Source organism: Cheilinus undulatus, linkage group 22, assembly GCF_018320785.1.
Source record: "Cheilinus undulatus linkage group 22, ASM1832078v1, whole genome shotgun sequence".
Classification (NCBI taxonomy): domain Eukaryota; kingdom Metazoa; phylum Chordata; class Actinopteri; order Labriformes; family Labridae; genus Cheilinus; species Cheilinus undulatus.
In genome coordinates, this window is record NC_054886.1 from 13,798,479 (window position 1) to 13,819,936 (window position 21,458).

General features: G+C 39.9%; 1 protein-coding gene across 6 annotated transcripts in view; it reads left to right on the plus strand.

Annotated features, from left to right (window-relative positions):
• pcdh7b (protocadherin 7b) overlaps positions 1-19,942 on the plus strand; it is a 161,194-nt gene extending 141,252 nt beyond the window's left edge. For 2 of the 6 annotated variants that reach the window (XM_041779146.1, XM_041779147.1), the window contains exon 3: positions 15,769-19,942. In XM_041779146.1, the coding sequence (XP_041635080.1) occupies positions 15,769-16,244 (476 nt within the window). In that variant the 3' untranslated portion in view covers positions 16,245-19,942. Of the gene's footprint in view, positions 1-14,522; positions 14,542-15,560; positions 15,566-15,768 lie in introns of all 6 variants that reach the window. The other 4 variants (XM_041779150.1, XM_041779148.1, XM_041779149.1 and 1 more) reach the window with 4 other exon arrangements.
• The last annotated feature ends 1,516 nt before the right edge of the window (positions 19,943-21,458 follow it).

The window sequence follows — 21,458 nt, forward strand, 5'->3', positions numbered from 1 at the left end:
TGTTCAACCGTGTAAAACATTCAAACGTTAACATGAAACTCGCTTCCCAGCCTATACTTGCATTTGAATCTAGATTTTTGGGGCTTCAAAAATGGGAAATAACTTTTGACTGATGACTGAGAAAGAGCCTTGTTGTTGTCTCCCTGTGGCGTTTGTTGCTGGGAACAGAATCATGCACTGATGAATGTTTTAAGATGTGGTGTGCCACTGTCGCTGACACCCCCTTAGCTGGTGAAGCAAGGCACAGAGTGATACTGTTTAGTCAGGCTTTTTGCTGCTCCACACTGTATAATTCAACCCAACATGCAATAGGCTCCACATAATTTCCCCACCAAGATCCCATACACCACCCTTTCTCTCTGTTATGCATCCCTGATGAATGATACCTGATGTTTCCATTTAATGAATTTCAATTATTTTTGAAAGGCACAGAGTGATGCTGTTATTTTGAGATTTTCTGGTCACATATAACCTCCCAAACATGCAGAATCCTCTTTGGGTAATGCAAACATAGGATGCAATGCATATTATAAGGGTAACAATATACACATTACTGGTTGTCATTGAGAGTGCTGGATGTCCAAAATAATTGAGAGAAAATATTCCCACAGAAGATCCCATACACCGCCCATTCTCGCCATCTCAATGCATCCCTTTATTGAGGAGTCATCCAGGAAAATCTGGAGGTGGCACAACCTATAGTCTAGTCCCAAATCAAAGATAGGGAAGGTGACAGCACTGTGCCTCTCTGCTGCAGCAAATCCAATACCCCGCTCCAGGAAAGGGAACAAACTGTGGCCTATCTACGAGATAGTCTATAATCCAGGACACCTTGGCGTTATCAGGCTGTATCACTCTGAGCTCCTGCCTGAGGAAGAGTGGCCAGATAGTGTTTAAGGCACTCAAAAAATCAAAGATCACGCTTCTCACAGAGTTTCAGAGCCTCTCCTGCTGGGATTCTGTCCGATTTATGATGCCATTTTGTCTGAATTGGGCACATATTTTGTACACACGTCACGGTGATGTGGATTCCTTCGAAAGATGTGTAGGACGCGGCCTTCAAGCTTGTCAAAGATGGCTTTGGTTTGTTTTTTGAATGTTCTAGCGCTGTGGGAGGTTTTTGCACAGCACAGGCACCCTGGTTGGACAAGAGGATACATTAAAGAGTTGCTGGATAAACTATTTGCTGACAGACACATCCTTTCAGCACTTTCATCAAGAGGCTTTGCTGTGCAGGGACATTTGATGTAGTTTGCTTTTCACCTACCTACTGGGTGTCCAGAAGCTATATTATTGGCAACCATGTATAATCTTTTGTTTTTTTACTCTGGTCATTTTGTCACTTAGCTTTGACTTTTCAGTGCATTTTGCACAGTACAGCCCAAATTAAACAGATGGAATTCTGAAATAAAAGTATGTCTTTGTAATTTTGACAGCACTTTTTCAGCTCAGGGTTGTGTGGTGTTTTTTTTGGACCTTCTAAAACTCCGAACTAATCCCTCTAGCAAACACAAACCCAGGATAAATTGCCTTTTTCATGCCCTGGAGGGGAGCTCACTAGGCTTGTTTATGAGCCTACACACTGACAAAAACTGAAAGTCCATCCCTTGAGGTCAGCATAATTACCCCCCGCCGCATTTCCACCACTAGCTTTCCATTAAGGTCGTGACTCACCGTGCCCCGTTCGCTTTGGCCTAGAATGTGCTAGCAGCCGAGAGCTAATTGCTACACTCACAATGACAAGCATGGTAGATGGTGGGTGTTGTTTGGCTGATTCACAGGATAACTAGCTTACCTGCTACTCATACAAGTGGAACCTTTGTTTTAGACAACAGGTGCTAAGAGAGTGCATTTACATCTTTAATTTGTATCTTTTGAAACACAAAATTGCAATACTAAATTTATGACACATGAAATACTGAGGCAAATTTGCTGCTTCACTTACACTTGTAATGGCAGTGTTGTAATATTTCTTGCTAAAGCTCCATATTTCATGCTGCTCAAGGCTGAACATGTGCTAAAAATGAGCTATGTTCTTTTGGAGTCACCATTTATTTAAACTGCATCAGATAAGAATCCAATGCCGCCCCAGCTGCTATCATGTTATTTAAACCTTCATCTTCCAAACACTAGCCTTTTTGCCCTATGTAGTGCAGTATGCCTCACAGTGATTTAAATGTACTCTCTTATTAGTTCGATCTGTAAAAAAACACAAATCACAGACTTTTTCTCTCGTTTTTTTTTTTTTATTTTGGGGAGGGTTTAATCGAAATTGTATTTTGACAAATAACCATTTAATGGTGTAAAACAGGCTATTGTGTGAGTGTGCCTGGGAGTGTGCGATAAGAGTAACAGTGGAGGAGAAGCAATGACACTTCTTTTTCTAAAGACTGGAGAGAGCATGAGGAGAGGGAGATGGTGTATGTGCGAAAGAGAGAGAGAATTTAGAGGAATAATAAACAATCAAAAAACATTTTTTTAACTGATTTCTACCCCTCGCTCACACACAGTAGCTCAGTAAGCCCTACCATTTTCTACACACCCTCCAACCCTTCATCCGTATTCTGTGTTTGTCTTATCAAATAATACTATGTGCTTTTTTTTCTTCTTGTCTGTGGCCGGGAATGCCGAGCATCAACACACACATGCTGCACACAGGCTGCATGGTTAATGTAAAGCTTGCAGTGTCTGTGTGGTGTGAAAAAGAGCTGAGATTGCCATATTGTTTTATCGGCGGCTAGCAGCGTTGCATGTGTGCACCATAGCAGAGCAGCTAATGCTAATCCTTATGGGTCTTCGGGAGCATTTTTTGTGTAAGCTCAGAGTGCCAAGCTGGAGAAATGGCACATAAAAATGCAGGAGGGTGCTTTGTTTCATACTGTAATTCTGTGGTTTTTCAGGCATGAATGAATTACATGTACAAAGGTGCAAGTTTGAGCTCATAAGGGTGATTGCAAGTGTTGTGCTTAGAGGATAAAAAGAAAGCTTGATGAGAAAATCCCCTTGTTTCCAGATTTGGAACATATTTAGGAGTCTTTTTATTTGTCTTAGCAGTGTGTATGTGGCTTGAAGCCAGAGCCGTCATTCTTATTAGCAGAGTGGATGAGTCACTCTGCTTCCCTGCTCTCCAAATCATCCTGCTGTTGTGCCACTTATATATGAGGTCGGGGGTCATGAGTGCTCTCAGGACACGGCCTTTGGTGTCCGCATTTACAGAAAATATGCCTCCAGTAAAAGCGACAACCACCTGCTGCCGCGTGCATGTACGTGCATGCTCGAGTGCATGCAAGATGAATGAGGGAGCACGACACGTGGGGAAGGCTTTATTTATGGGGCTTGAGTGCTGAGTGTTCAAATCGGGGCGAGGGAGAGGTAGAGACCCAGAGCGAAAGGGGAGGGAGAGTGCAAGCAGCATTTGATAATTGGCTGAGAGATCGTCACCAGAATGAAATTATGCTAGTTAATCTCTCCGCAATTAATTACCTCAGGAGCAGGCCGCAGTACATCCATTATTCCAGGAAGAGTATTGACCCTGCTGGAGGAGAAAAGCAGCCATATCATAGGACATAGCTGCAGTGCTGTTGTAATGTTAGTAAGCATATGCAGCTAAAATAAGAAGGGAGGACAAGCATGTAATGCCATAGAGCCTTAAAAATGCCTCCTATGAGTCAATGAGGCAAAGGACAAAAAAGTTTAGATTAAATCACAATCTGACAATATTTCTTTAACCTGAAATGGATGTCAAAATACCAGTTTGATACTTTTTTGGTAGCACTTCATTTTCATGGATTCTAATTACATGGTAATTTGATAGTAATGAGTGTTATTATCTAGCTATTATAAGCTGGTAATTATTCATTGGTATGGCATTTTAACAAGGCATGATCAGGATTATCAAGTATTTACCTAATAATAATAATGTTTTGATAATCAAGTAGTTCCTCATAATATTGTGGCAGTTCTCTAGTAATAAGGTGGTATTTTGACTTCATCCTAACCCTCTGACTCTAACCCTTGGAATATTATGGCAGTTCTCTGATAGTTAGGTGGTGTTTTAACCTAACTTACCAAACCTAACCTGAACCATCATGATATTGTGGCAAATCAAAGATAATAATAATGTGTTTTTTTTCCCTAAACCTAACCCTCGGACCCTAACTTTAACCCCCATAGTACTGCAGCAGTTCTCTGGTAATTAGATATTTTTTTAACCCCAACCCTCTAACCCTAACCCTTGTGCTATCATGGCAACTCTCTGGTAATTAGATGGCATTCTACCCTGACCAGTGGTGGGTAGAGTACATAGCTACAGTACTCAAGTAAAAGTACTGTTACTTAACAATAATAATTACTCAAGTAGAAGTAAAAGTACTCATAAAAATAAGTACTTGTGTGTGAGTAACTTCATTTTGTGCAATTTATTAAAAAGTATTGCATTATAACATATTATTCAGGGGTAAAAATGTAAACTGCACATTGTCATAAATAAAGTAGCATAACTTGCAAGAATAATTACAAGAAAAAAAGTAACTTAATACTCAAAGTAGCAGGCAGGTAATGAGAAAAAACAGACTATCATTATCATTATGTTATTTCTACATGACGATTTTAATCTCGCATACTTGAATGTGTACCTTGCGGTTCTTACTTTCTTTTTTTTTTAATAACTTTATTTTTTCAAAATGTGAGTCACCACTGTGAAACACAACTTATATAAACAGCAGACCAAAAAGCAAAAGGACTAAGCTAACAGATGAGAATACATTGACATGAATACAGTTCTTACTTTTTAATCACATTATATTATTGTTTGATATTTAGGATTCGGGATTTTGGAGGCTATGACGTGATTTGGAGCACCCTTACCCTAACCCTTACAATATTTGGCCAATTCTCTGGTAATTATGTAGTATTTTACCCAAACCCTGACCCTTATAATGTTGTGGCAGTTCTTGGGTAAGTAGTTGGTATTTTACCCTAACCTTAACTCTAACCCTCATAATACTGTGGGAGTTCTCTGATAAGTAGGTTGATTTTACCAAGTTATTTCTTAGAAATTTAAAGATAATCTTCTATACAAGTTGCTTGTTGGTCACCCTGGTCCTTCTTTTATTTCGGCCCACAATATTAAAGTGAGTCCTTCCTGAATGATTTTCAAGTACTTTTGAGGTTAAGGTTAGGGGGTTAGTATAAGGTTTGGGGTTAGGCTAAAGGTAAAATACCACCTAATTACCAGAGAACTGCCACAAAATAACAAGGAATTACTTGATAACTTATACATTATTGCTAGGTAAATATGTCCTTAATATGATCATATTTTCAAGTTATTACTTGGTAAAATGCCAACTTATTACGAGGTATTTACCACATTATTCTTGAGAAATTACTAAATAAATCCACTAATTACTACAAGATGCTTTACACATGCAAACATTCAACATATTTTTTTTTTAATAGTTTGCAAAAAATATCCTACTTGCCCTAATTACCTCCACCAAGGAGGTTATGTAATCAGCAGGGTTAGTTAGTTTGTTTGTTAGCAACATAACTCAAAAAGTTATGGACATATTTTGATGAAATTTTTAGGAAATGTCAGCAATGGCATAAGGAAGAAGTGATTAGATTTTGGGAGTGATCCGGATCACCGTCTGGATCCAGGAACTTTTTAAAGGATTCTTAACTATTGGGAGAAAGGGCTAATGGCGGAGGTCTGCACTCTCTGAGTGCTTTTCTAGTTTTGGAGATGTTTTTCTTATTTAGAATAAGAATTACATTAAAATGGTCATTCCCTTCAATACAAAAACTCATTTCAGATTTCCAAGACAAATCAAAAATCACAATCTTTTTTTTTTTTTTTCAAAATTGTTCAGCATATTTTTTTATTGACTTTCATATTTATGTTTCCAACAGCAGATATTTGTTATGTGAAATAATGATTGGCTTCAAAGCTGTATGTTAAACACATCAATTTACTGCTGTGATTTAATTACATAAATAAAAATCTGTAATTTATATTGATTAAAGCATCATCTAATTTTATCCTAACAAATATATCTGGCCTATCTAAATTAAAATTGTGTTTGTTATAATGTAGAATGATTTATTACTTGTGTTTGCTGGAAAACATGACATTATAATGTGTATATATACTTTAAAAAAATAAATATATCTAAATTTATCTGACCCTAAGCCTAATCACAAAACAAACCACAAATGCAATATTGTAAATAAATAAATAAATCAAAAGATTATTGTCCAAATTATATAGCCTTACTTACAATCTCTCCTTTTTTCTCTGTCTCCCTCCGCTCCCTGTCCTCTACTCTCCAGGCATGGTGGGGGGGTTCTAGATTATTCCCTCAGTTGCCCTTGCCAGGCAGTAAATACTTCAAGGAGCTCAGAAGGAAGAGAATAGATCACCTACCGCCACTTTCAGCAGCATTCCTGCTGCTGGCCGAGGAGCAGGGATGCTGAAGCTAAAGGTTACGTGGTGCAATGTTGGTGTCCTGAAAGGTCACATTAGGGTCAAATCAGCACATGATGAGTTAATTGGCATTTCTTGTGTAACAAAGAAGGGCAGTTGTTTTTGCACCTTTTTTAGTCATTTCTCATTATTTGTAAGGTGGTTATTGGGCTTACAAGTTTGAGGTTTAACTGACTTTGCCAGTGAGGAAAAAACTCCTCCGCTGACGTTAATGCCATCAATTACTGCTGTTGCTAGCGGTGCACGCCATGACTTGCGCTTTCAAAAGGTCATTGCTCCCCAGGACGCCCCTTTTGTTCTCATTTTCCCCTGCATCACTGCTTTTCTTCCTCTCTTCCATCCTCCCTTAATTGTCTGGCAAACATCTCAGCAAAAGAAAGACAAATATCGCTTTTTCCTGTGGATATTGTTCTGTCTGAACTCGCCGTCACAGCGTTAATAATTTAACGCCCATTCTTTTTCTCGCTGCTCCTTTCTAGCAGGAACACATCGTCCCTCACCTTTTTTCTCCTCCTCTCAGGCCCTTCTCTGTCTTCTTTTTTTACGCCCCTCTCTGTTTCCTTCCATTCATTCCCTGCAGCCAACTTTAGCTGTGCGAGACAGACGTCTGCCTGTCAGTTTTTCATGCTGAGAACTTCTCAGCGGTGAGGCGATGCCACGAGGGCCTTAACTTGCTTAGCGAGAAAGCCAAACAGAGTGAGAGTTGCGCCCTTACGCCGTAATGAGTCGGCAAGTTTAAGCTAATTAAGCGGGGCCCTGTTAGAGGCGAGAATGAGCAGAAACATGTAACAGGAAGGCAGCTGCAGAAGAGAACGCCGCCTCTCTCTCTCTCTCTGGTGCACAGTGTCATCCCGGTCTTTACGCCTCTCTGCATCAATTCTCATTTGCTCCTTTATTTTCTCTTCTTACATTTGCTTGGATAAATATTTCATTTTCCTGCCCTCGGCCGCTCACAGTAATCGCTAAGACACCCGACAATGTACGCCGTCATCTTCACGCTGATTGTTGTGCCGTGCCAAATAGATATGTCCATACCAGGAGGACTTTGATGAGGGGCACGAGGCAATCACAAGCCAAGCTAGATCCAAGCTGGATTCTCACACAGGCTCTCTCTCATGATTTCGTTCTGCTCGAATCATGAAAACTTCTCCTGTCTTGTCTTGATCTCAATTCAAAATTGGAAGCATGTGGATGGGTGTTAATGGCATTTGGAGCATCAAGTGGTGTATTAATGAAGAGAGGGTGATTGAGGTAAATTAGATTCCATGAGGCACAGAGGATTTCATTGTAAGAGAGAAAATTTGAAACCATAGAAGGGCTAAATAAAGGTCTTTCAATTGGTGATTTAATTTGTGAGGGCATGGAGAGCCGTCCTAAGGGTTTATTTGCAGCACAGAGCACCTTCTGTTTTCAGAGTCTCTCCTCCTGTTCTTCTACTCCTTCTACTCATCCCTTTGGAAGTACGGTTCTATCTATAAATCTTCTTCTATCTTCTTTCTAAAATGGGACAAGAAAAGTTGAAAAAGTGGCGAAAAGATGTAGCAGAGATGGGCTACTAGTGGCTACCAATGGGGAAGAACAGGGAGAAAAAGGTAAAAAGTGGAGAAAAAATGGGTTAACAGGGCAAAATACGGCAAAAAGAAATGAAAAGTGGGCGGCCAGTGGCTAAAATTAATTAATAAAAAAGGCCTGAAAGTGGGAAATAATGGGCAAAAGTGACAAAAAGTAGGTTAAAAGTGGCAAAAAAAAGTAAAAACTTGGCAAAAAGGGCAAATAAAGGGTGAAAAGTGGCAAAAAGAAGTGGCAGAAGTGGGCAACAGGTGGTCAAAAAACGCAACGTGACAAAAAGCAAAAAACAAAAGTAGAAGGGGGCATACAGTGGCTAAAACGGGCAAAAAAGCAAAATGGGTAAAAGCAGTAAAAATGGGTTAAAAATGGCAAGAAAAGAAAATAAGGGTAAAAAGTAGTGAAGACGGATGGAAGAAGTGATGAAGCAGGTTATAAAGAAGCATGAATAAATACATTTTACTACAGAGCCCAATAATAGCTTGACACACTTTTCAGCTCCAAACTGAGGTAACTGTTAGCCGCAATGCTAGCCAACACTGCTACTGATCCAGCACACATGCATTGACATCACCAGTAAATCACAACTGGGGCGGGGCGGGGTGGGGCGGGGGGGGGGGGGGTCATTCTCTGGATTATTATTCTTGACTTATTTTTCAATGATAATGTTAGTTGTTCAACCAACCACACAAAAGCTTGGGGAAAATACCAGCATTTAAATAAAGGCAAACTTTGAAAGTCATTTGAAATTGGCTATTTTATAATATCTGTTAGAACTATCTATTTCTTGGTTTTAAATATCCAAATTGATCACAACTTTGCAGCACATAATTTTAACCTCTATTAACTCTTTAAATATGTATAAAGGAGACTGGTACCGCTGACCTTTTTTTGTGTTTGAAATCCCCAAACTTTGAAGCTCACTGTTTCAAAACTAAAAGCAGATAGAACCTTCTCATTCCAAAGGGACGTCCTGTCTTTGCTAATATCCTCAATTCTCCCATCTCTCCTCCTGTCTCTCCTACTCTCCTCTCCTCTCCACTGCTCTCTTTGGCAGTGTGTTTGGCCTGTGACGGCCCAGAGGCAGCCATGCTGTCTTCTCCGCTCAATCTGCTGTTTCCCTTCTCCCAGGCCCTGACCCTGCTATACTCAGCACACACTGTCTCTCTCCTTGTCTTTTTCTCTTTACTCCTCCATCCCTCCCTCTCTTCATCATCATCTTCCACGTGCCCTTCCTCCTCCCTCTCTCTGCTGTGACCCCTCTCTGCTGTCCAGCCAGCTGCAATGCCCGTCAAAGACGCAGCGTGGACACACATACACGTACATTAAAAAAAAAAAAAAAAAAAAGAATGCAGGCACATCACCTCTGTTTTGTCCTCTTTCTGCTCAGCTCCTCTTTTTCTCCCATCATCACTCCCTCCATCCCTTCCTCCCAATGCCTCAGCTGTTTGGGTTGAATCTGCCGGCCTGAAAAAAAGAGGGCAAAAGGTCTCGAAGCTTCAGTCTGTGTTGCAAAAAATATAGAGAGACGAAGGAGAGGAAGAAGTGAGGGTTCAGGGGGGAGATTGAACTCAAAAGTGTAGAAGCGCTGGTGGCGTATATGAATGCGCATTGATGAGTGGACTATACTGACATGCCACAGTGAAAACACAGCGTGCATGACACAAACAAACACTACAAAACTGTAATTGCCCAGAAATGCCCACGCAACAGACATTAGCACGCAAATGCCCGGGAGTGATAACAGCATAACCCTCAGCTTTTTTTCCTACCACTGCAACATCTTAGCAAGTGCTAAAGACACCGCATCAAATTTCTACTGTATCCCCAGCAGTGGAGGTTCTTTGAAATATCCCACAGTGTAAGCTAGTCAGCTGATAGGGTGGCTGACTAAAGCCAGCTAAGAAAAGCTGCGGCTCAACTAGTGCAGCCACCGGCCCACTTTCAACCTGCTTTTCTTGCACAAATGAAGAAAGCATTCAGTATAGACGGAATATAAGGCACAGATATCTCAGAGCGCTGCTTTACAGCGGTGTCTTGCTGGGTAATCATCACTTCAGCAGGGCATGGCTTTTGCTCCTATTCGCCATATTCACATGGCAGTCTGTTTTCTCTGATATCACTCTTAGGACTGCTGTGAGGCTTTACTCCACATGGCATTAACAAAAGATATCTGAAAAACATTTCCTGCTTTTTGATTTAGCATAAATGTGAAAGACATATTAAACAAAGTTTCAAGTTAAAAAAGCATATTTGATAGCTCGAAACTATACAAAAGCTAATTTAAGCATTCAAAATTTCCTACCTAAACGTGTACAAGTAAAATTATATTAGAAGAAAATGTTAGTTACCATTTAAAAAGAGTATTTACTAGGCTAGTGGTAATATTAGCTAGCTAATATGGTGTAATTAATGCTGAGGTCTGCAGGATGAGCTATCAAATGTTTTAAAATGAAATAGTCAACAGTCTGAAAGTAGAGGTGTAGATACCTGATGAAAGGTAACGTTGCCAAACAATTGAAGTTTAACAATCTGAGAGTCTTGTTAACTAGCAGCAACTTTGTTAAGCGTAGAGTTAAAAACTAACATTAGCTTTGGGTGATTAGCTTCCTTGAGTTATTTGAAATGTTGAAACATGAAATATGAACCACAGAATTTTAGCAATTGATTGTTTTAGCTACCTTTTATTGACACTCTACAGCAGTGGTTCCCAAAGTAGGGGCCGAGAGACACGGGGGGGGGGGGTCCAAACAAAAAAAATTTTGAATATAATTTAAAGTTTTAAATTTTGTAACTTATTGTAACAAATAATGCTAAATGAGTTCTTTAAAAAAGATTTTAGGTGAGATTTGTGCTTAAATGTAAGTAAAATGTACAAAACAACATCATACACTCTCCAGGGAAGGTGTGGGTCTAAAAAGTTTGGGAACCCCTGCACTATAGGACAGGAGATACATTTTATAAAGTAAAGATTATCTTCAAAATTATTGGTAATATCAACTAGATAACCATGCAAATGATGTATTTTAATAATGTTATTTTAGCTAGCGAGTGGTATGTTATCTTGCAGTAATTCTGGGGAGACAAAAAAGTTGAATAATAACATTAGCTCTGGCTAACTTATTTGTATATCTAATTTTTAATCAACTTCTAACTCTGAGCTTGATATCAAAGGACAACAGTGTAACGTTCATTAAAATTCCAGGCTAACAATTGGTGCTAAACTATGTTAATGTTAGCTACTTTTTAATGTCAGCTAGCTGTTAGTGTTAACTAGCAAGTAAAGTTATATTATTTATTTATTTAAAGATTTATTTTTGGGCCTTTTCATGCCTTTATTTGATAGAGGAAGGACAGTGGATAGACTCGGAAACAGGGAAGAGAGTGGGGAGAGACGCGGTAATGGGACACGGGCCGGATTTGAACCCAGGCCGCCCGCGCACATGGGTAGCACCCTAAACCACTCGACCATCTGCGCTCCCAAAGTTATTTTATTTTAGCCATTTCATGTACAGTATATTTTATCCAAGAACTAGTATGGTGTCTTGCTGTACCAAGCTGTGCTGTACTAAAAACTTTTTAACTTTTAAAATTTGCCTTGGCTAGCTTAGCTGTGCAACTTTGTTCATTAACCATAGTTGTTATTGTTAAGTTGGAATACAGCTAACACAATTTTAGGTGACTTATTTCTACTACTTAATCAAAAGGCAGTAAAAGAGTGATATAGGCATGTAATATTAGCAGAGCTTGACATCAACAGGAACTACTTAACATTTCTACCAATTTCAAGCTAACATTTTATGTCAGACTATGTTAATGTTAGCTAGCTGTTAACGTTAGCTGGTTCCTGAAGTTATATTATTTTGCCCATTGATGTACAGTATATTATAGCAAAGAATTGGTATGCTATCAGCTGTACTTTAAGCTAGAAAAACTTGAATTTTAAAATTTGCTTTGGCTAACTTGGCTGTGCAAACCTTGTCATTAACCATAGTTAGTATTGTTAAGTTGGAATACAGCTAACACAATTCCAGCTGACGTATTTCTACTACTTAATCAAAAGGCTTGACATCAAAGGGTGTTATGCAACATTCTAACAATTCCAAGCTAAAAGCTATCATCAAGCTATTTCAATTTAAGCTAGCTGTTATTGTTACCTGGCTTCTAAAGTTATATTTGGCCATTTGATGTATTTAAGCAAAGAGTTATAATAGCCAGTTCTGCTTTTAGCTGGAAAAACACATAACAAAGTTGTTCTAACATTTATGTTAGCTAGGTATTGATTATGTCATTTAGCAGTTCTTGTAGGGAAAAAGTTGAATGCTAACATTAGCTGTGGGTAATTATTATATGTTGTGTATCTTGAAAAATATGGCCTTCCAGTTCTTTGAGTTCTTGTTTTAAGATACTGATCAAATATGAGGTCGTCATTATGAGTAATATTCAGTTTCAGATCTTTTTCATTTAAGGACCTGAGTGAAACATAAACAGCGACTTAGCCCTAAGTCCTTAGCTTGACATCAAAGGAAACAGTCTGTGTGTGATTATGGTAAATAGAATTAAGGCTCAAGAATGTAGCCCCGCTATTGGCTCCCCCTTCCACTCTCCTTCTGAATTCCCCAAATACCACCTAGCTCCTAATAGCAATGACATTTTCATTGAAGGAAAGGGACAGTGGTTGGTTTTGAGAGCCATTATGAGCAGGCATGTTCCCTGCTTTACTGAAAGTCCCATTCCAAGTGACAGTGATAGCACATGCTGCCCATAGCGCCCAGTCCGTACCACTGTTTTCTGGCCTTGAGCCCCCCTGGGACTTAACCTAGGATGGAGAGGCCTCCCTGTTCTGCTTTCAATAATGCCAGCGTTGCAGAGAGGCTTTTTAACACAGCAGAGTGACCCACTTGTATTGTGTTATGCAGCAGTTGATGGTGTGGGCTTGCGGGGTGTTTGTGAATATGTAACAAAAGCCTGCTACAGCGCTGCGTGTGCTCTAAGGGCTTTTCTTTGAAGATATTTTCTACGTCCTGATTTCTGAACTGGGTCTTGAAAGGGCCCATGGACATGTCTGGGAGCGATGTTGCGTGTCGTCATTGAAAGACTCGGAAAAATTACAATTGATTACTCTTGAGCTGGATTTTAACGCTTTTCCTCTCATCCTGCTGACTTAAAATCTTAAATTGCGAGTAAAATTCAAATCAGATGAGTCAGCAGGGGTTTATAAGGGCACTGGAATAGTGATGTTTTTAACTAGAATAAATCATATCTGATTGATGAGTGAACATTAGAATTAATTGACAATTCCCTACTGCTATTCCCAAGACACCAGTCTGTGCTGAAGAGGACTGCTTATTTGTCCAGCGCTACAGGACACATGGATTTAAGTGGTTTTAAAGTACTCATATTGATGGCCCAACCTCAGGAGGAGGTGACACTTCTGAGGAAGGGAAGCGACAAAAAAAACACAGAGCGTTTCTGCTTTGATATAGCAGCCCAATTCATTAGCTCAGTGGGAAACGTCTTCATTTTTAGCAAGCCTGCCGAGTCAATGAAGCATGGCTAGGAAATAATCAGCCTCCTCTCAGCGCGCACAACACACAGAGGGCCGGCTAACTACCTCGGCAGCGGCTGAAGGTTGGCTGCTTCCCCATGAGAGCTGGCGGAAGCAACAAGGTCCTCCCCTGCCGATTTATTTTTCTGAATGCAACAGGGGTGAGGAGGCAGTTGGACGAGCCTTCAGGAGCAGGGTGCAGAGGCCTTGGGAGACTTGTTTGCATTGTGGGTAGCCTGATGGCTCAATCATAGGTGTAAATGAGGATGGCAATCAGTACCTGGTTGTCTTTTTGATGGCTTTGTTTGGCAAGCTAAGGCACACATCCATATGCCATGATCCATACCTACTGCTATGACATTCCCATCAGATAGCATGCTCACATTTCCATTGCAACCCCCTGTTTTGTTTCATTTCCAGGCCTTTTTTTTCTTTTTATTTATTCCGCTTTTTCATCTCATTAAACAGGGCTGCCCAGTTCTTTTAAATGACTCAAAGTTATTTGATTTTTCTATCAAGTGGCAGCAGCTCCCCAAGGCATTGTCTTTACATTGACTTTCAATTATCAGTTGAAGCTTTATGAAGGTAATTTGCGACATGAAAAGGATTCTTATACATGCATAGAGGGAAAAATAGTTGAGGCAGCACAGGAATGGCACTCTCATCCAGTGTTTTGCATTCATAGTGAAGAAAGTGACTCATTTGTCGGCTTAAAAAGCCAAATCAGTAGGACTGCATTCTGTTTTCTTGTCTCCTCTTTCTTTGCTGTCCTTGTCTGAGCCTTGCATTGTGTTCTCAGTCATGTGTCTGCTTTGCATAACACTGTTTTAGTCCAAAAGGGTCTCATATACAGCATACATATATAAATATACATTATTGCATAAGTACAAAGAGTGATTTCTGTTCTACTTTTTTCTTTTACAGGAGAAAAAGAGCATTAAAAGTAAGCCATGGACCAAACTCTTGTTTTACATTATGGGCAAAGGCATGCTTGGCTTGGTTTGCACTCACCCTCGCTTTTGCTTGATTTTGGTTTCCCATATTTCGCATCAGGTCATGAATATATTACATCTAACACAGCATTTCTATAACATTGGCACTCGAATAAGTCTGGCACTGTGTTATTATGTCTAAGCATTCTGTCAGTGCTTTGGGATTAGGCTCCTTCCTCACAGTTTTTCTCTTATATTGAGCCAACTAGTCAGCTTTGGCTTTTTCGTGTTTGGGCTAATTATCTTTCACATATTGCACTGGGATAAACTCTTGCACTGTAGTCATCGACAGTAGGGTATCTGCCAAACCTGTTGTCCTGTTGCAGCATCATAAGCACATAATTTGCTTTCCACAATAATAGAGTAGACGTAGCTAATCTGAGGCCGGCTCCTAGCTAGGTAATTGGTTAAGACCTCGATTAGTGGATTTAAGAGGATATCAGGCTGCTTTAGCCACACAAAGCTATTAAGCTACTTAGATCAGTATGTGATTGCCGTCTGTCAATCAGCAGATAAGAACACAGGGCGCTGTTAGGGCCCCCAGCTCACAAACATCCTGACTCATACGCTCACAGAGCAGGCCTAATTGTGCATCATAAATTTTAGATCAGGGTAAACAGAAAAACACAAACTGACCTCCTCCCTCCTTTTGCTGCCCCTCCTCCTCCCTTCCCCTCTTAGCACAAACACGTTTTGAAGCATGACATTATTTCAACTCTGATTCACGCCACTGTTTTTTAGTTGGAGGCTGTTGTCGTAGCCAGTGGAGTCTTCTTTTCATTGTTGTTTTCTGTTAACCGTTTCTGTCATGTGGTTTGGGTTCTGCATGAAAACATGCAACTTAATCTGCACAGGCTTAATTCTCTCCACCAGTGATGTAATTTAAATCTTAAGCATTAGCAGTGACAAGGTGCCTGGTAACCATTTTAACCAGTTTCTGTTGTTTTTCACCTTCTCCATTAACATTCAGATGCGGTGATGACCTCATTAGGGAGGAAACACAGGCTCACGCATCTAAGAGAAGAATCATAATAGCCAAATCATGAGATACATACCACTACAGACACTTAGTGAAAGGAAATGTTTCTAGTCAAATGGTGTAGTTTTCATCAAATATCCCACTGCTGTGGAACAAACTGTACCATTTACTTTCTTTTTCCTTCTACTTCTTCTTCTAGACTCTCGGCCCTTGCCTGACGTAGCCATGACTGGCAAGTGCACCCGGGAATGCGACGAGTATGGCCACTCGGACTCCTGCTGGATGCCTGTGCGCACGTCGCCCGAGCGGCGGCCATCCAAGTCAACCACTAACCCACAACAACCAAAGCTTTCCACTTTCATGAGCGGCAACGGAAGCGGCAGCAGCAGCAGCGCCGACCAACCCGGCAGTCAAGAGACCCTCGCCATGGCCGCCATGGCCAACGGAGACCCCACCGCTGCTCACATGATGGGCGACCGCAATCGCAACTTGCTCAACAAGAAGATGGCCTCCTCCTCTTCCTCCTACGAGGCCTTTGGATCGCCTTCCTACGGCTCGCCAGGCAGTGGGGAGGAGACACTGGGCCACCCCACCGAGGAGATCCCTCTCGCGCCAACTGGGGAGTACAAGCCCACGTCTTGTGGTACACTGACACGACGGGAGGTGTACCTGTGAGCTTGTATTCACTTTGACATTTGCATTGGAACACACCAAGCATAGTTGCTCACCCACCAAGTTACTGCTCTAAAAGCTTTTAGCCACTCTTGTTCCTCGCAAGGTAGGACTAAACTTTCTCCAAAGACATTTGCGAATAATGAAAACTCTAAGTGGATATATAAACATACCATTTTGGAAGTGCTAACTCTGGCCTGGCCAGGAACTAATTGGAGGAGGAGGACAAACTGTTGATGGCGTTGACTGGACTTGGGATATTCTACTGGCGAGTCGGGCTCTTGGGACATTATCTGCTGCCTGACAGTCAATCTGTAAAATAATCAACTCATTTTACATATACAGTACATGCATGCATTAACCCTCTAACCCCCGAAGTGAAGGCCCCATCTCTGACGAAGACACTGTACAAAAAGGACAACTTCTTTTCTGTTGTTTTTTCTAGAAACAAAGCTGTACATGTGGACTATTTTGACTTCAAAGTGTGTCTTGGTTATGCCTTTTTTTATTTCCTAACATTGCAGTGCCCTGGCAGTGATGTTCTGTTGCTGCAACAAGATTTGGGACACACTGGTCTCACTGATCCGTCTGTGGATTCTGTCAACTTGACTGTTTGTGATAAAAGTTGACCAAAACTTAACAAGGACAGAAAAGACTAAGCTTTAAGCCCAGACGACAACAGTTCATGAAAAATGGGAGTCAATGGAATTTGCTGCAACAACGTCTCGCTTTAGACGACATTCAACAACTGGTATACTCTGAACACAAGATTTTGTCTGACCGGTGTGTGGTTCTTCACGGTAAAATGTCACTCATTGTACATAAGCATTGAACCACGGCAACAACGCTAACTGCTCTCATACCCTTTTGTCTTGCAACCTTTCTTCAGTCTCTTGTTTGTCTTTGATTGGCGAGGTTGAGACCAAAACTCCTCTTCTTTGAGATGCAAAATCTTAGAGCCATTGGCTGAAAAAGCATGTGTTGTACATGGCTTTGCATATCCCTATCACCTTGGTAGGATGCTCCAGTTTTTATCAAGTTGTAACCAGTTTTTCCCAATCACACTGAAGCAGTAAAGTGCGGCTGTACTGACTGAATATCCTGGGTAAGCACAGTGTGGCATGCAGAGATTAGAATTCTTGAGGTGCAACTGAAATTGTAAGTGTGTACGGGCGAGATATGCAGTATATAGTGTGTGTATAGGCTATATTTAGTGTATACTGTAGATGTACACCGATAATAGGCTTATGGGGGTGCAAACATGGCCAAGCTTGTCCTCAAACAGCTGCAAGGACAGCTTTTTACTGTTATTTCTTTTTTTTTCTGTTGTGTGATAGACTGAGCAATAAATATCATTATGTACATGTGACCAACAAGCATCAACTTCTTTCACACTTCCTCTCAAGCCTTCTAGGTGACATTCCCGTGCACACAGCTGTCTGAGAGTCCTTTTAAGCACTAGTCGATGTTGCTTTCCATTGTACATTGGTGATGTCGTCTTTGAGCACGAATGTAAGAATCAGCTCAACGAGAGGGAACAATCATAAAGGCAACGTCTGTACCGTCGAGCAGGAAAATTTCCGGGTTGAGCAAAAAACGGCGTCAAAATGAAACCAAAGTTTCCCAAACAGGACGAAGCATTCCCCGCATTCACACCGAAATAGCTTTCTGGGATAACTTTGCTTTACATGGAGTACTGAGATTGAACTCTAAGAATGTGATGTCTCAACTATCCGTCCATTACATCCTCACAGCTACTGTTGAGATGTTGTGCCTCCCGGTCCACAAGTGATGTTACTTGAGGCGCAAATCTCATGACTGTAACGAACAAAAAATATCAGATGCAATGGAACTTTTTTTGTATGTTAGCAAAACCCCTTTGGTTCAAACGGAGCTGCTTTTTTCTGCACTCCGGCAATCTATAGTCTGTAAGTACTACTCGTTGTTGGAAAGAAAGTGCTCCTATACTTATCAACTGTATACATGAATATTTACTTTTTACTGCACGTTTAATGGGAACTTACTTCACTTACTGAGAAGGAAGAAGAAAAAAAACTGTAAAACAAAATGTACAAAAAAATCTTTTCCCTGTAAACATGGAAATCCACCTTGTTGCTTGCTTTTGTTATACCTAGAGACATGTAGTACAACTTAGTACATCAATTAAGACCATAACATTGATTTTTTTTTTTTTTTGGCATTTTTCTTATTAAATATCAGTACTGTCTCTGATATCACAACACAAACCCCAAACTGTTTCATTTACGCCAACCATCTGCAAATTCGTATCATTTTGTATTTTGTTTAGAAATTTCACACATTTATTTCTTACTCTTTAAAGTCAGAACTGTTGAAATGATCATGACAATGTACTATATGTTTATTTTTTCTTTATCTGGTGCCACTTTGTATATTTAGAGTGCTTCTGAGAAAAAAGAAACAAAAAAGAACAAAAATACTAGAGTGAATGCAAATATGCAATTGTGCCTTTTTATACCAATTGGTATGATTAAATGTCGGTTTGGAATGGTGCATAAACAATTACATTGCTTTTCAAAAGTAGACGGGGTGGCATTTAAGAAACAGACTGAACTACATTTGCATATCTTGGATGAAATCCCATGATGTCAAAGGCTTCTTGGAGGATGAACAGTCAAATGTCAGTGGCGATTGTTCACTGGGGTCAATTATCTTGTTGAAATATCCATCCCTAGCATAGTGCATTACCGAATGAGTACAGGTTCATTCAAAAGTTGCTTGTTGGTAGTATTAATAATGATATAATGGATTTTTTTGTCGTGTTCCACTCATGTACATGTACAACATCAGAGGTCAAGTAACCTTTGTGCATGAAACAAGCTCTAGGACTGAATATAGAAGCATAGAAAGATAGAGAACCAGGTGAAAAGAGGGAAAAAAAATGCTCAAAGACATTTGACTGCTGAGAGTTGAGGGAGCCTGGAGATAAAAATGCTAATGTGAGGGTTTACTAGGAGTTGGAAGTGGGAGAGAGGAGAAAAAAAAAGCTGCAAGGGAGAGTAGCTGACAGAACACACACCTCAGGATGCTTGGAGCAACACAACACTGGTACGCAGAATCTGAGTATATGCATATCAGAGTATGTGATGAAACCCTGTCCTACAAATAAGTGCGCTACGATGTTTGCTATGATATTGCGAGGTGATGCTTTGAATTCGGAGATCAGATGGAGTGAAAGCAGACTCTGTAGTGTGAACCTCAGACAAAATGAGAAGAAAGGAACGGTGCCATACATTGGCAACTCCACTGAATACAGTGTCGCCTCTTTTAATCCACCAAGGCTTTGACAAACAAACATTTGACAGGAAAAGTGGCGTACACAACACCTGCCATCAAAATGTTTCCTCCTCTTTTTGCCCAAGGTGTGTGTTCAGTCCGTGCTCTCCACTCTTCATATAGCCTTCACAGTGTGTAATGAGATTTGTAATATTAACCATTACTATTTGTCCTGCGACTTGGATGTTGATATAGAAATTGAGGAACCAATTTATCATCGTTTAATATGAGTCACTATGCACGCAGCTTAGCTGAACATGGCAAAGTGTATTGAACGCAAGTCCACTTCTATTTATGAGATATTTTACATAATTTAATTTGCTTTTGTACAGGTTTGTGTAAATAAATTGCTTGTCATTTTTGTCTCTGCAGAAATTAAAATATAACATGATAAAACATATTCTGTCTTTAAGGTCTCTTTGCTTTTTAAATCCGATGAGTGGGTTTGTTAAACAAAAAGACATTAAAAGTGACTTACCATGCCTCCTTAAAATCATTTTAATTTAGTCCCTTATGGTCGACATGAAACGTCTACACTGGTCTTTGGTTAAAATACAATACAGTATCAAGCACCACAGGAGGTTTTTGACCCTGTATTAACCACCTTTAAATAGCTCTTCTCCAGCCAGGTTTACAGGGCAACATTTTAATCTGAAAACAGCAACTTTTTGTTGCATTTTTAGTGTTTCTTCACCAAGATTTAAGCAATATGCAGTTATTAATATTTAGACTCTGTGCACATGTGCAATTCCTTGGTTTCCGACAAGGTGCGTATTTGTTGCATGACAGGTCAGGCTCATGCCATTAAGGCACATGTGTATTGCATTTTCAAATTTTTACCACAATAAATCTCCAGAAGTGACTTAATTCATTGTAAACAGGAGCCAGGAAAATTTCAGAATAAAAGCATTTCAATGCAAACAAAATTTCTTCACAGAAATGCCAAACTGGGCTTTGACTATGAAAACCACAAACCATAAGTGTCCCTGTAATATATTTCACCATAGTGGAGAATGTACAGTGCATATAAAAAGTCTTTAGCACCATATCCTTTTACTGGTTTTATAAATCAGTCATAGTGAACATAATTTGGCATTTTGGACATTAAAAACTTTATTTGTGATGCAGATTTTGCCTGTCTGTATGCAAAGCAGACACCGCTAACCAGATCAATCTAACAAAACCCAATGTATTTATGAGCTCTGTTCTGATGTCCACCAATATAGTAAGGTAACTAAATCCCAAGGCCACTTTTTAAAGCTGAAATATCTATGTGTGTGGGTATTTATTATTTTAAAAAGTCTGTTAAGTTTCAAAATCATGACATTTTACCACAAAGTTTTTAAATTCTACATTTTGAGTAGAAATGTGCCCCTTACAGGTCGCCATCAGGCTAGTGGCAATTAATTTTTCTACTGACACTTCAAAGGCTTTTACTTTCAGTAGTAACAGCTAACAGTGAGCTCCACCAGATGTTGCTGGGAAACTCAAGGAGTGTAGTTCTTTCCTTTGTGACTGCACATAAACCATGTATTTCTTAAAGGAAAATAGTTGATTACGCAATTATGCTAACAAATCCAGGATGAGCCCCCAAGTGGTCATGACCTGACTCAAAAGACGTGACAAAAACAAGGGATACGTACATTAAAAAAAAAAGAAAAGAAAAAAAAAGAGAACGTTTTATTACAAAATATGAATGACATGATTAATAACCAAAGGGAGAAGGAACTAAACTAACATAAAACATAACTTAACAAAACATGGTGCCAAGAGGAATCGCTGCACTTGAGATCAGAGCAGAACAAGTGTGCAGATTAATATAAGCGAGAACTGTCAAGTGGTCTTGTCTTTGAACAGGCAGTAGTTTTCACCAAAAAATTATGTCTGCATATGAGGATAATC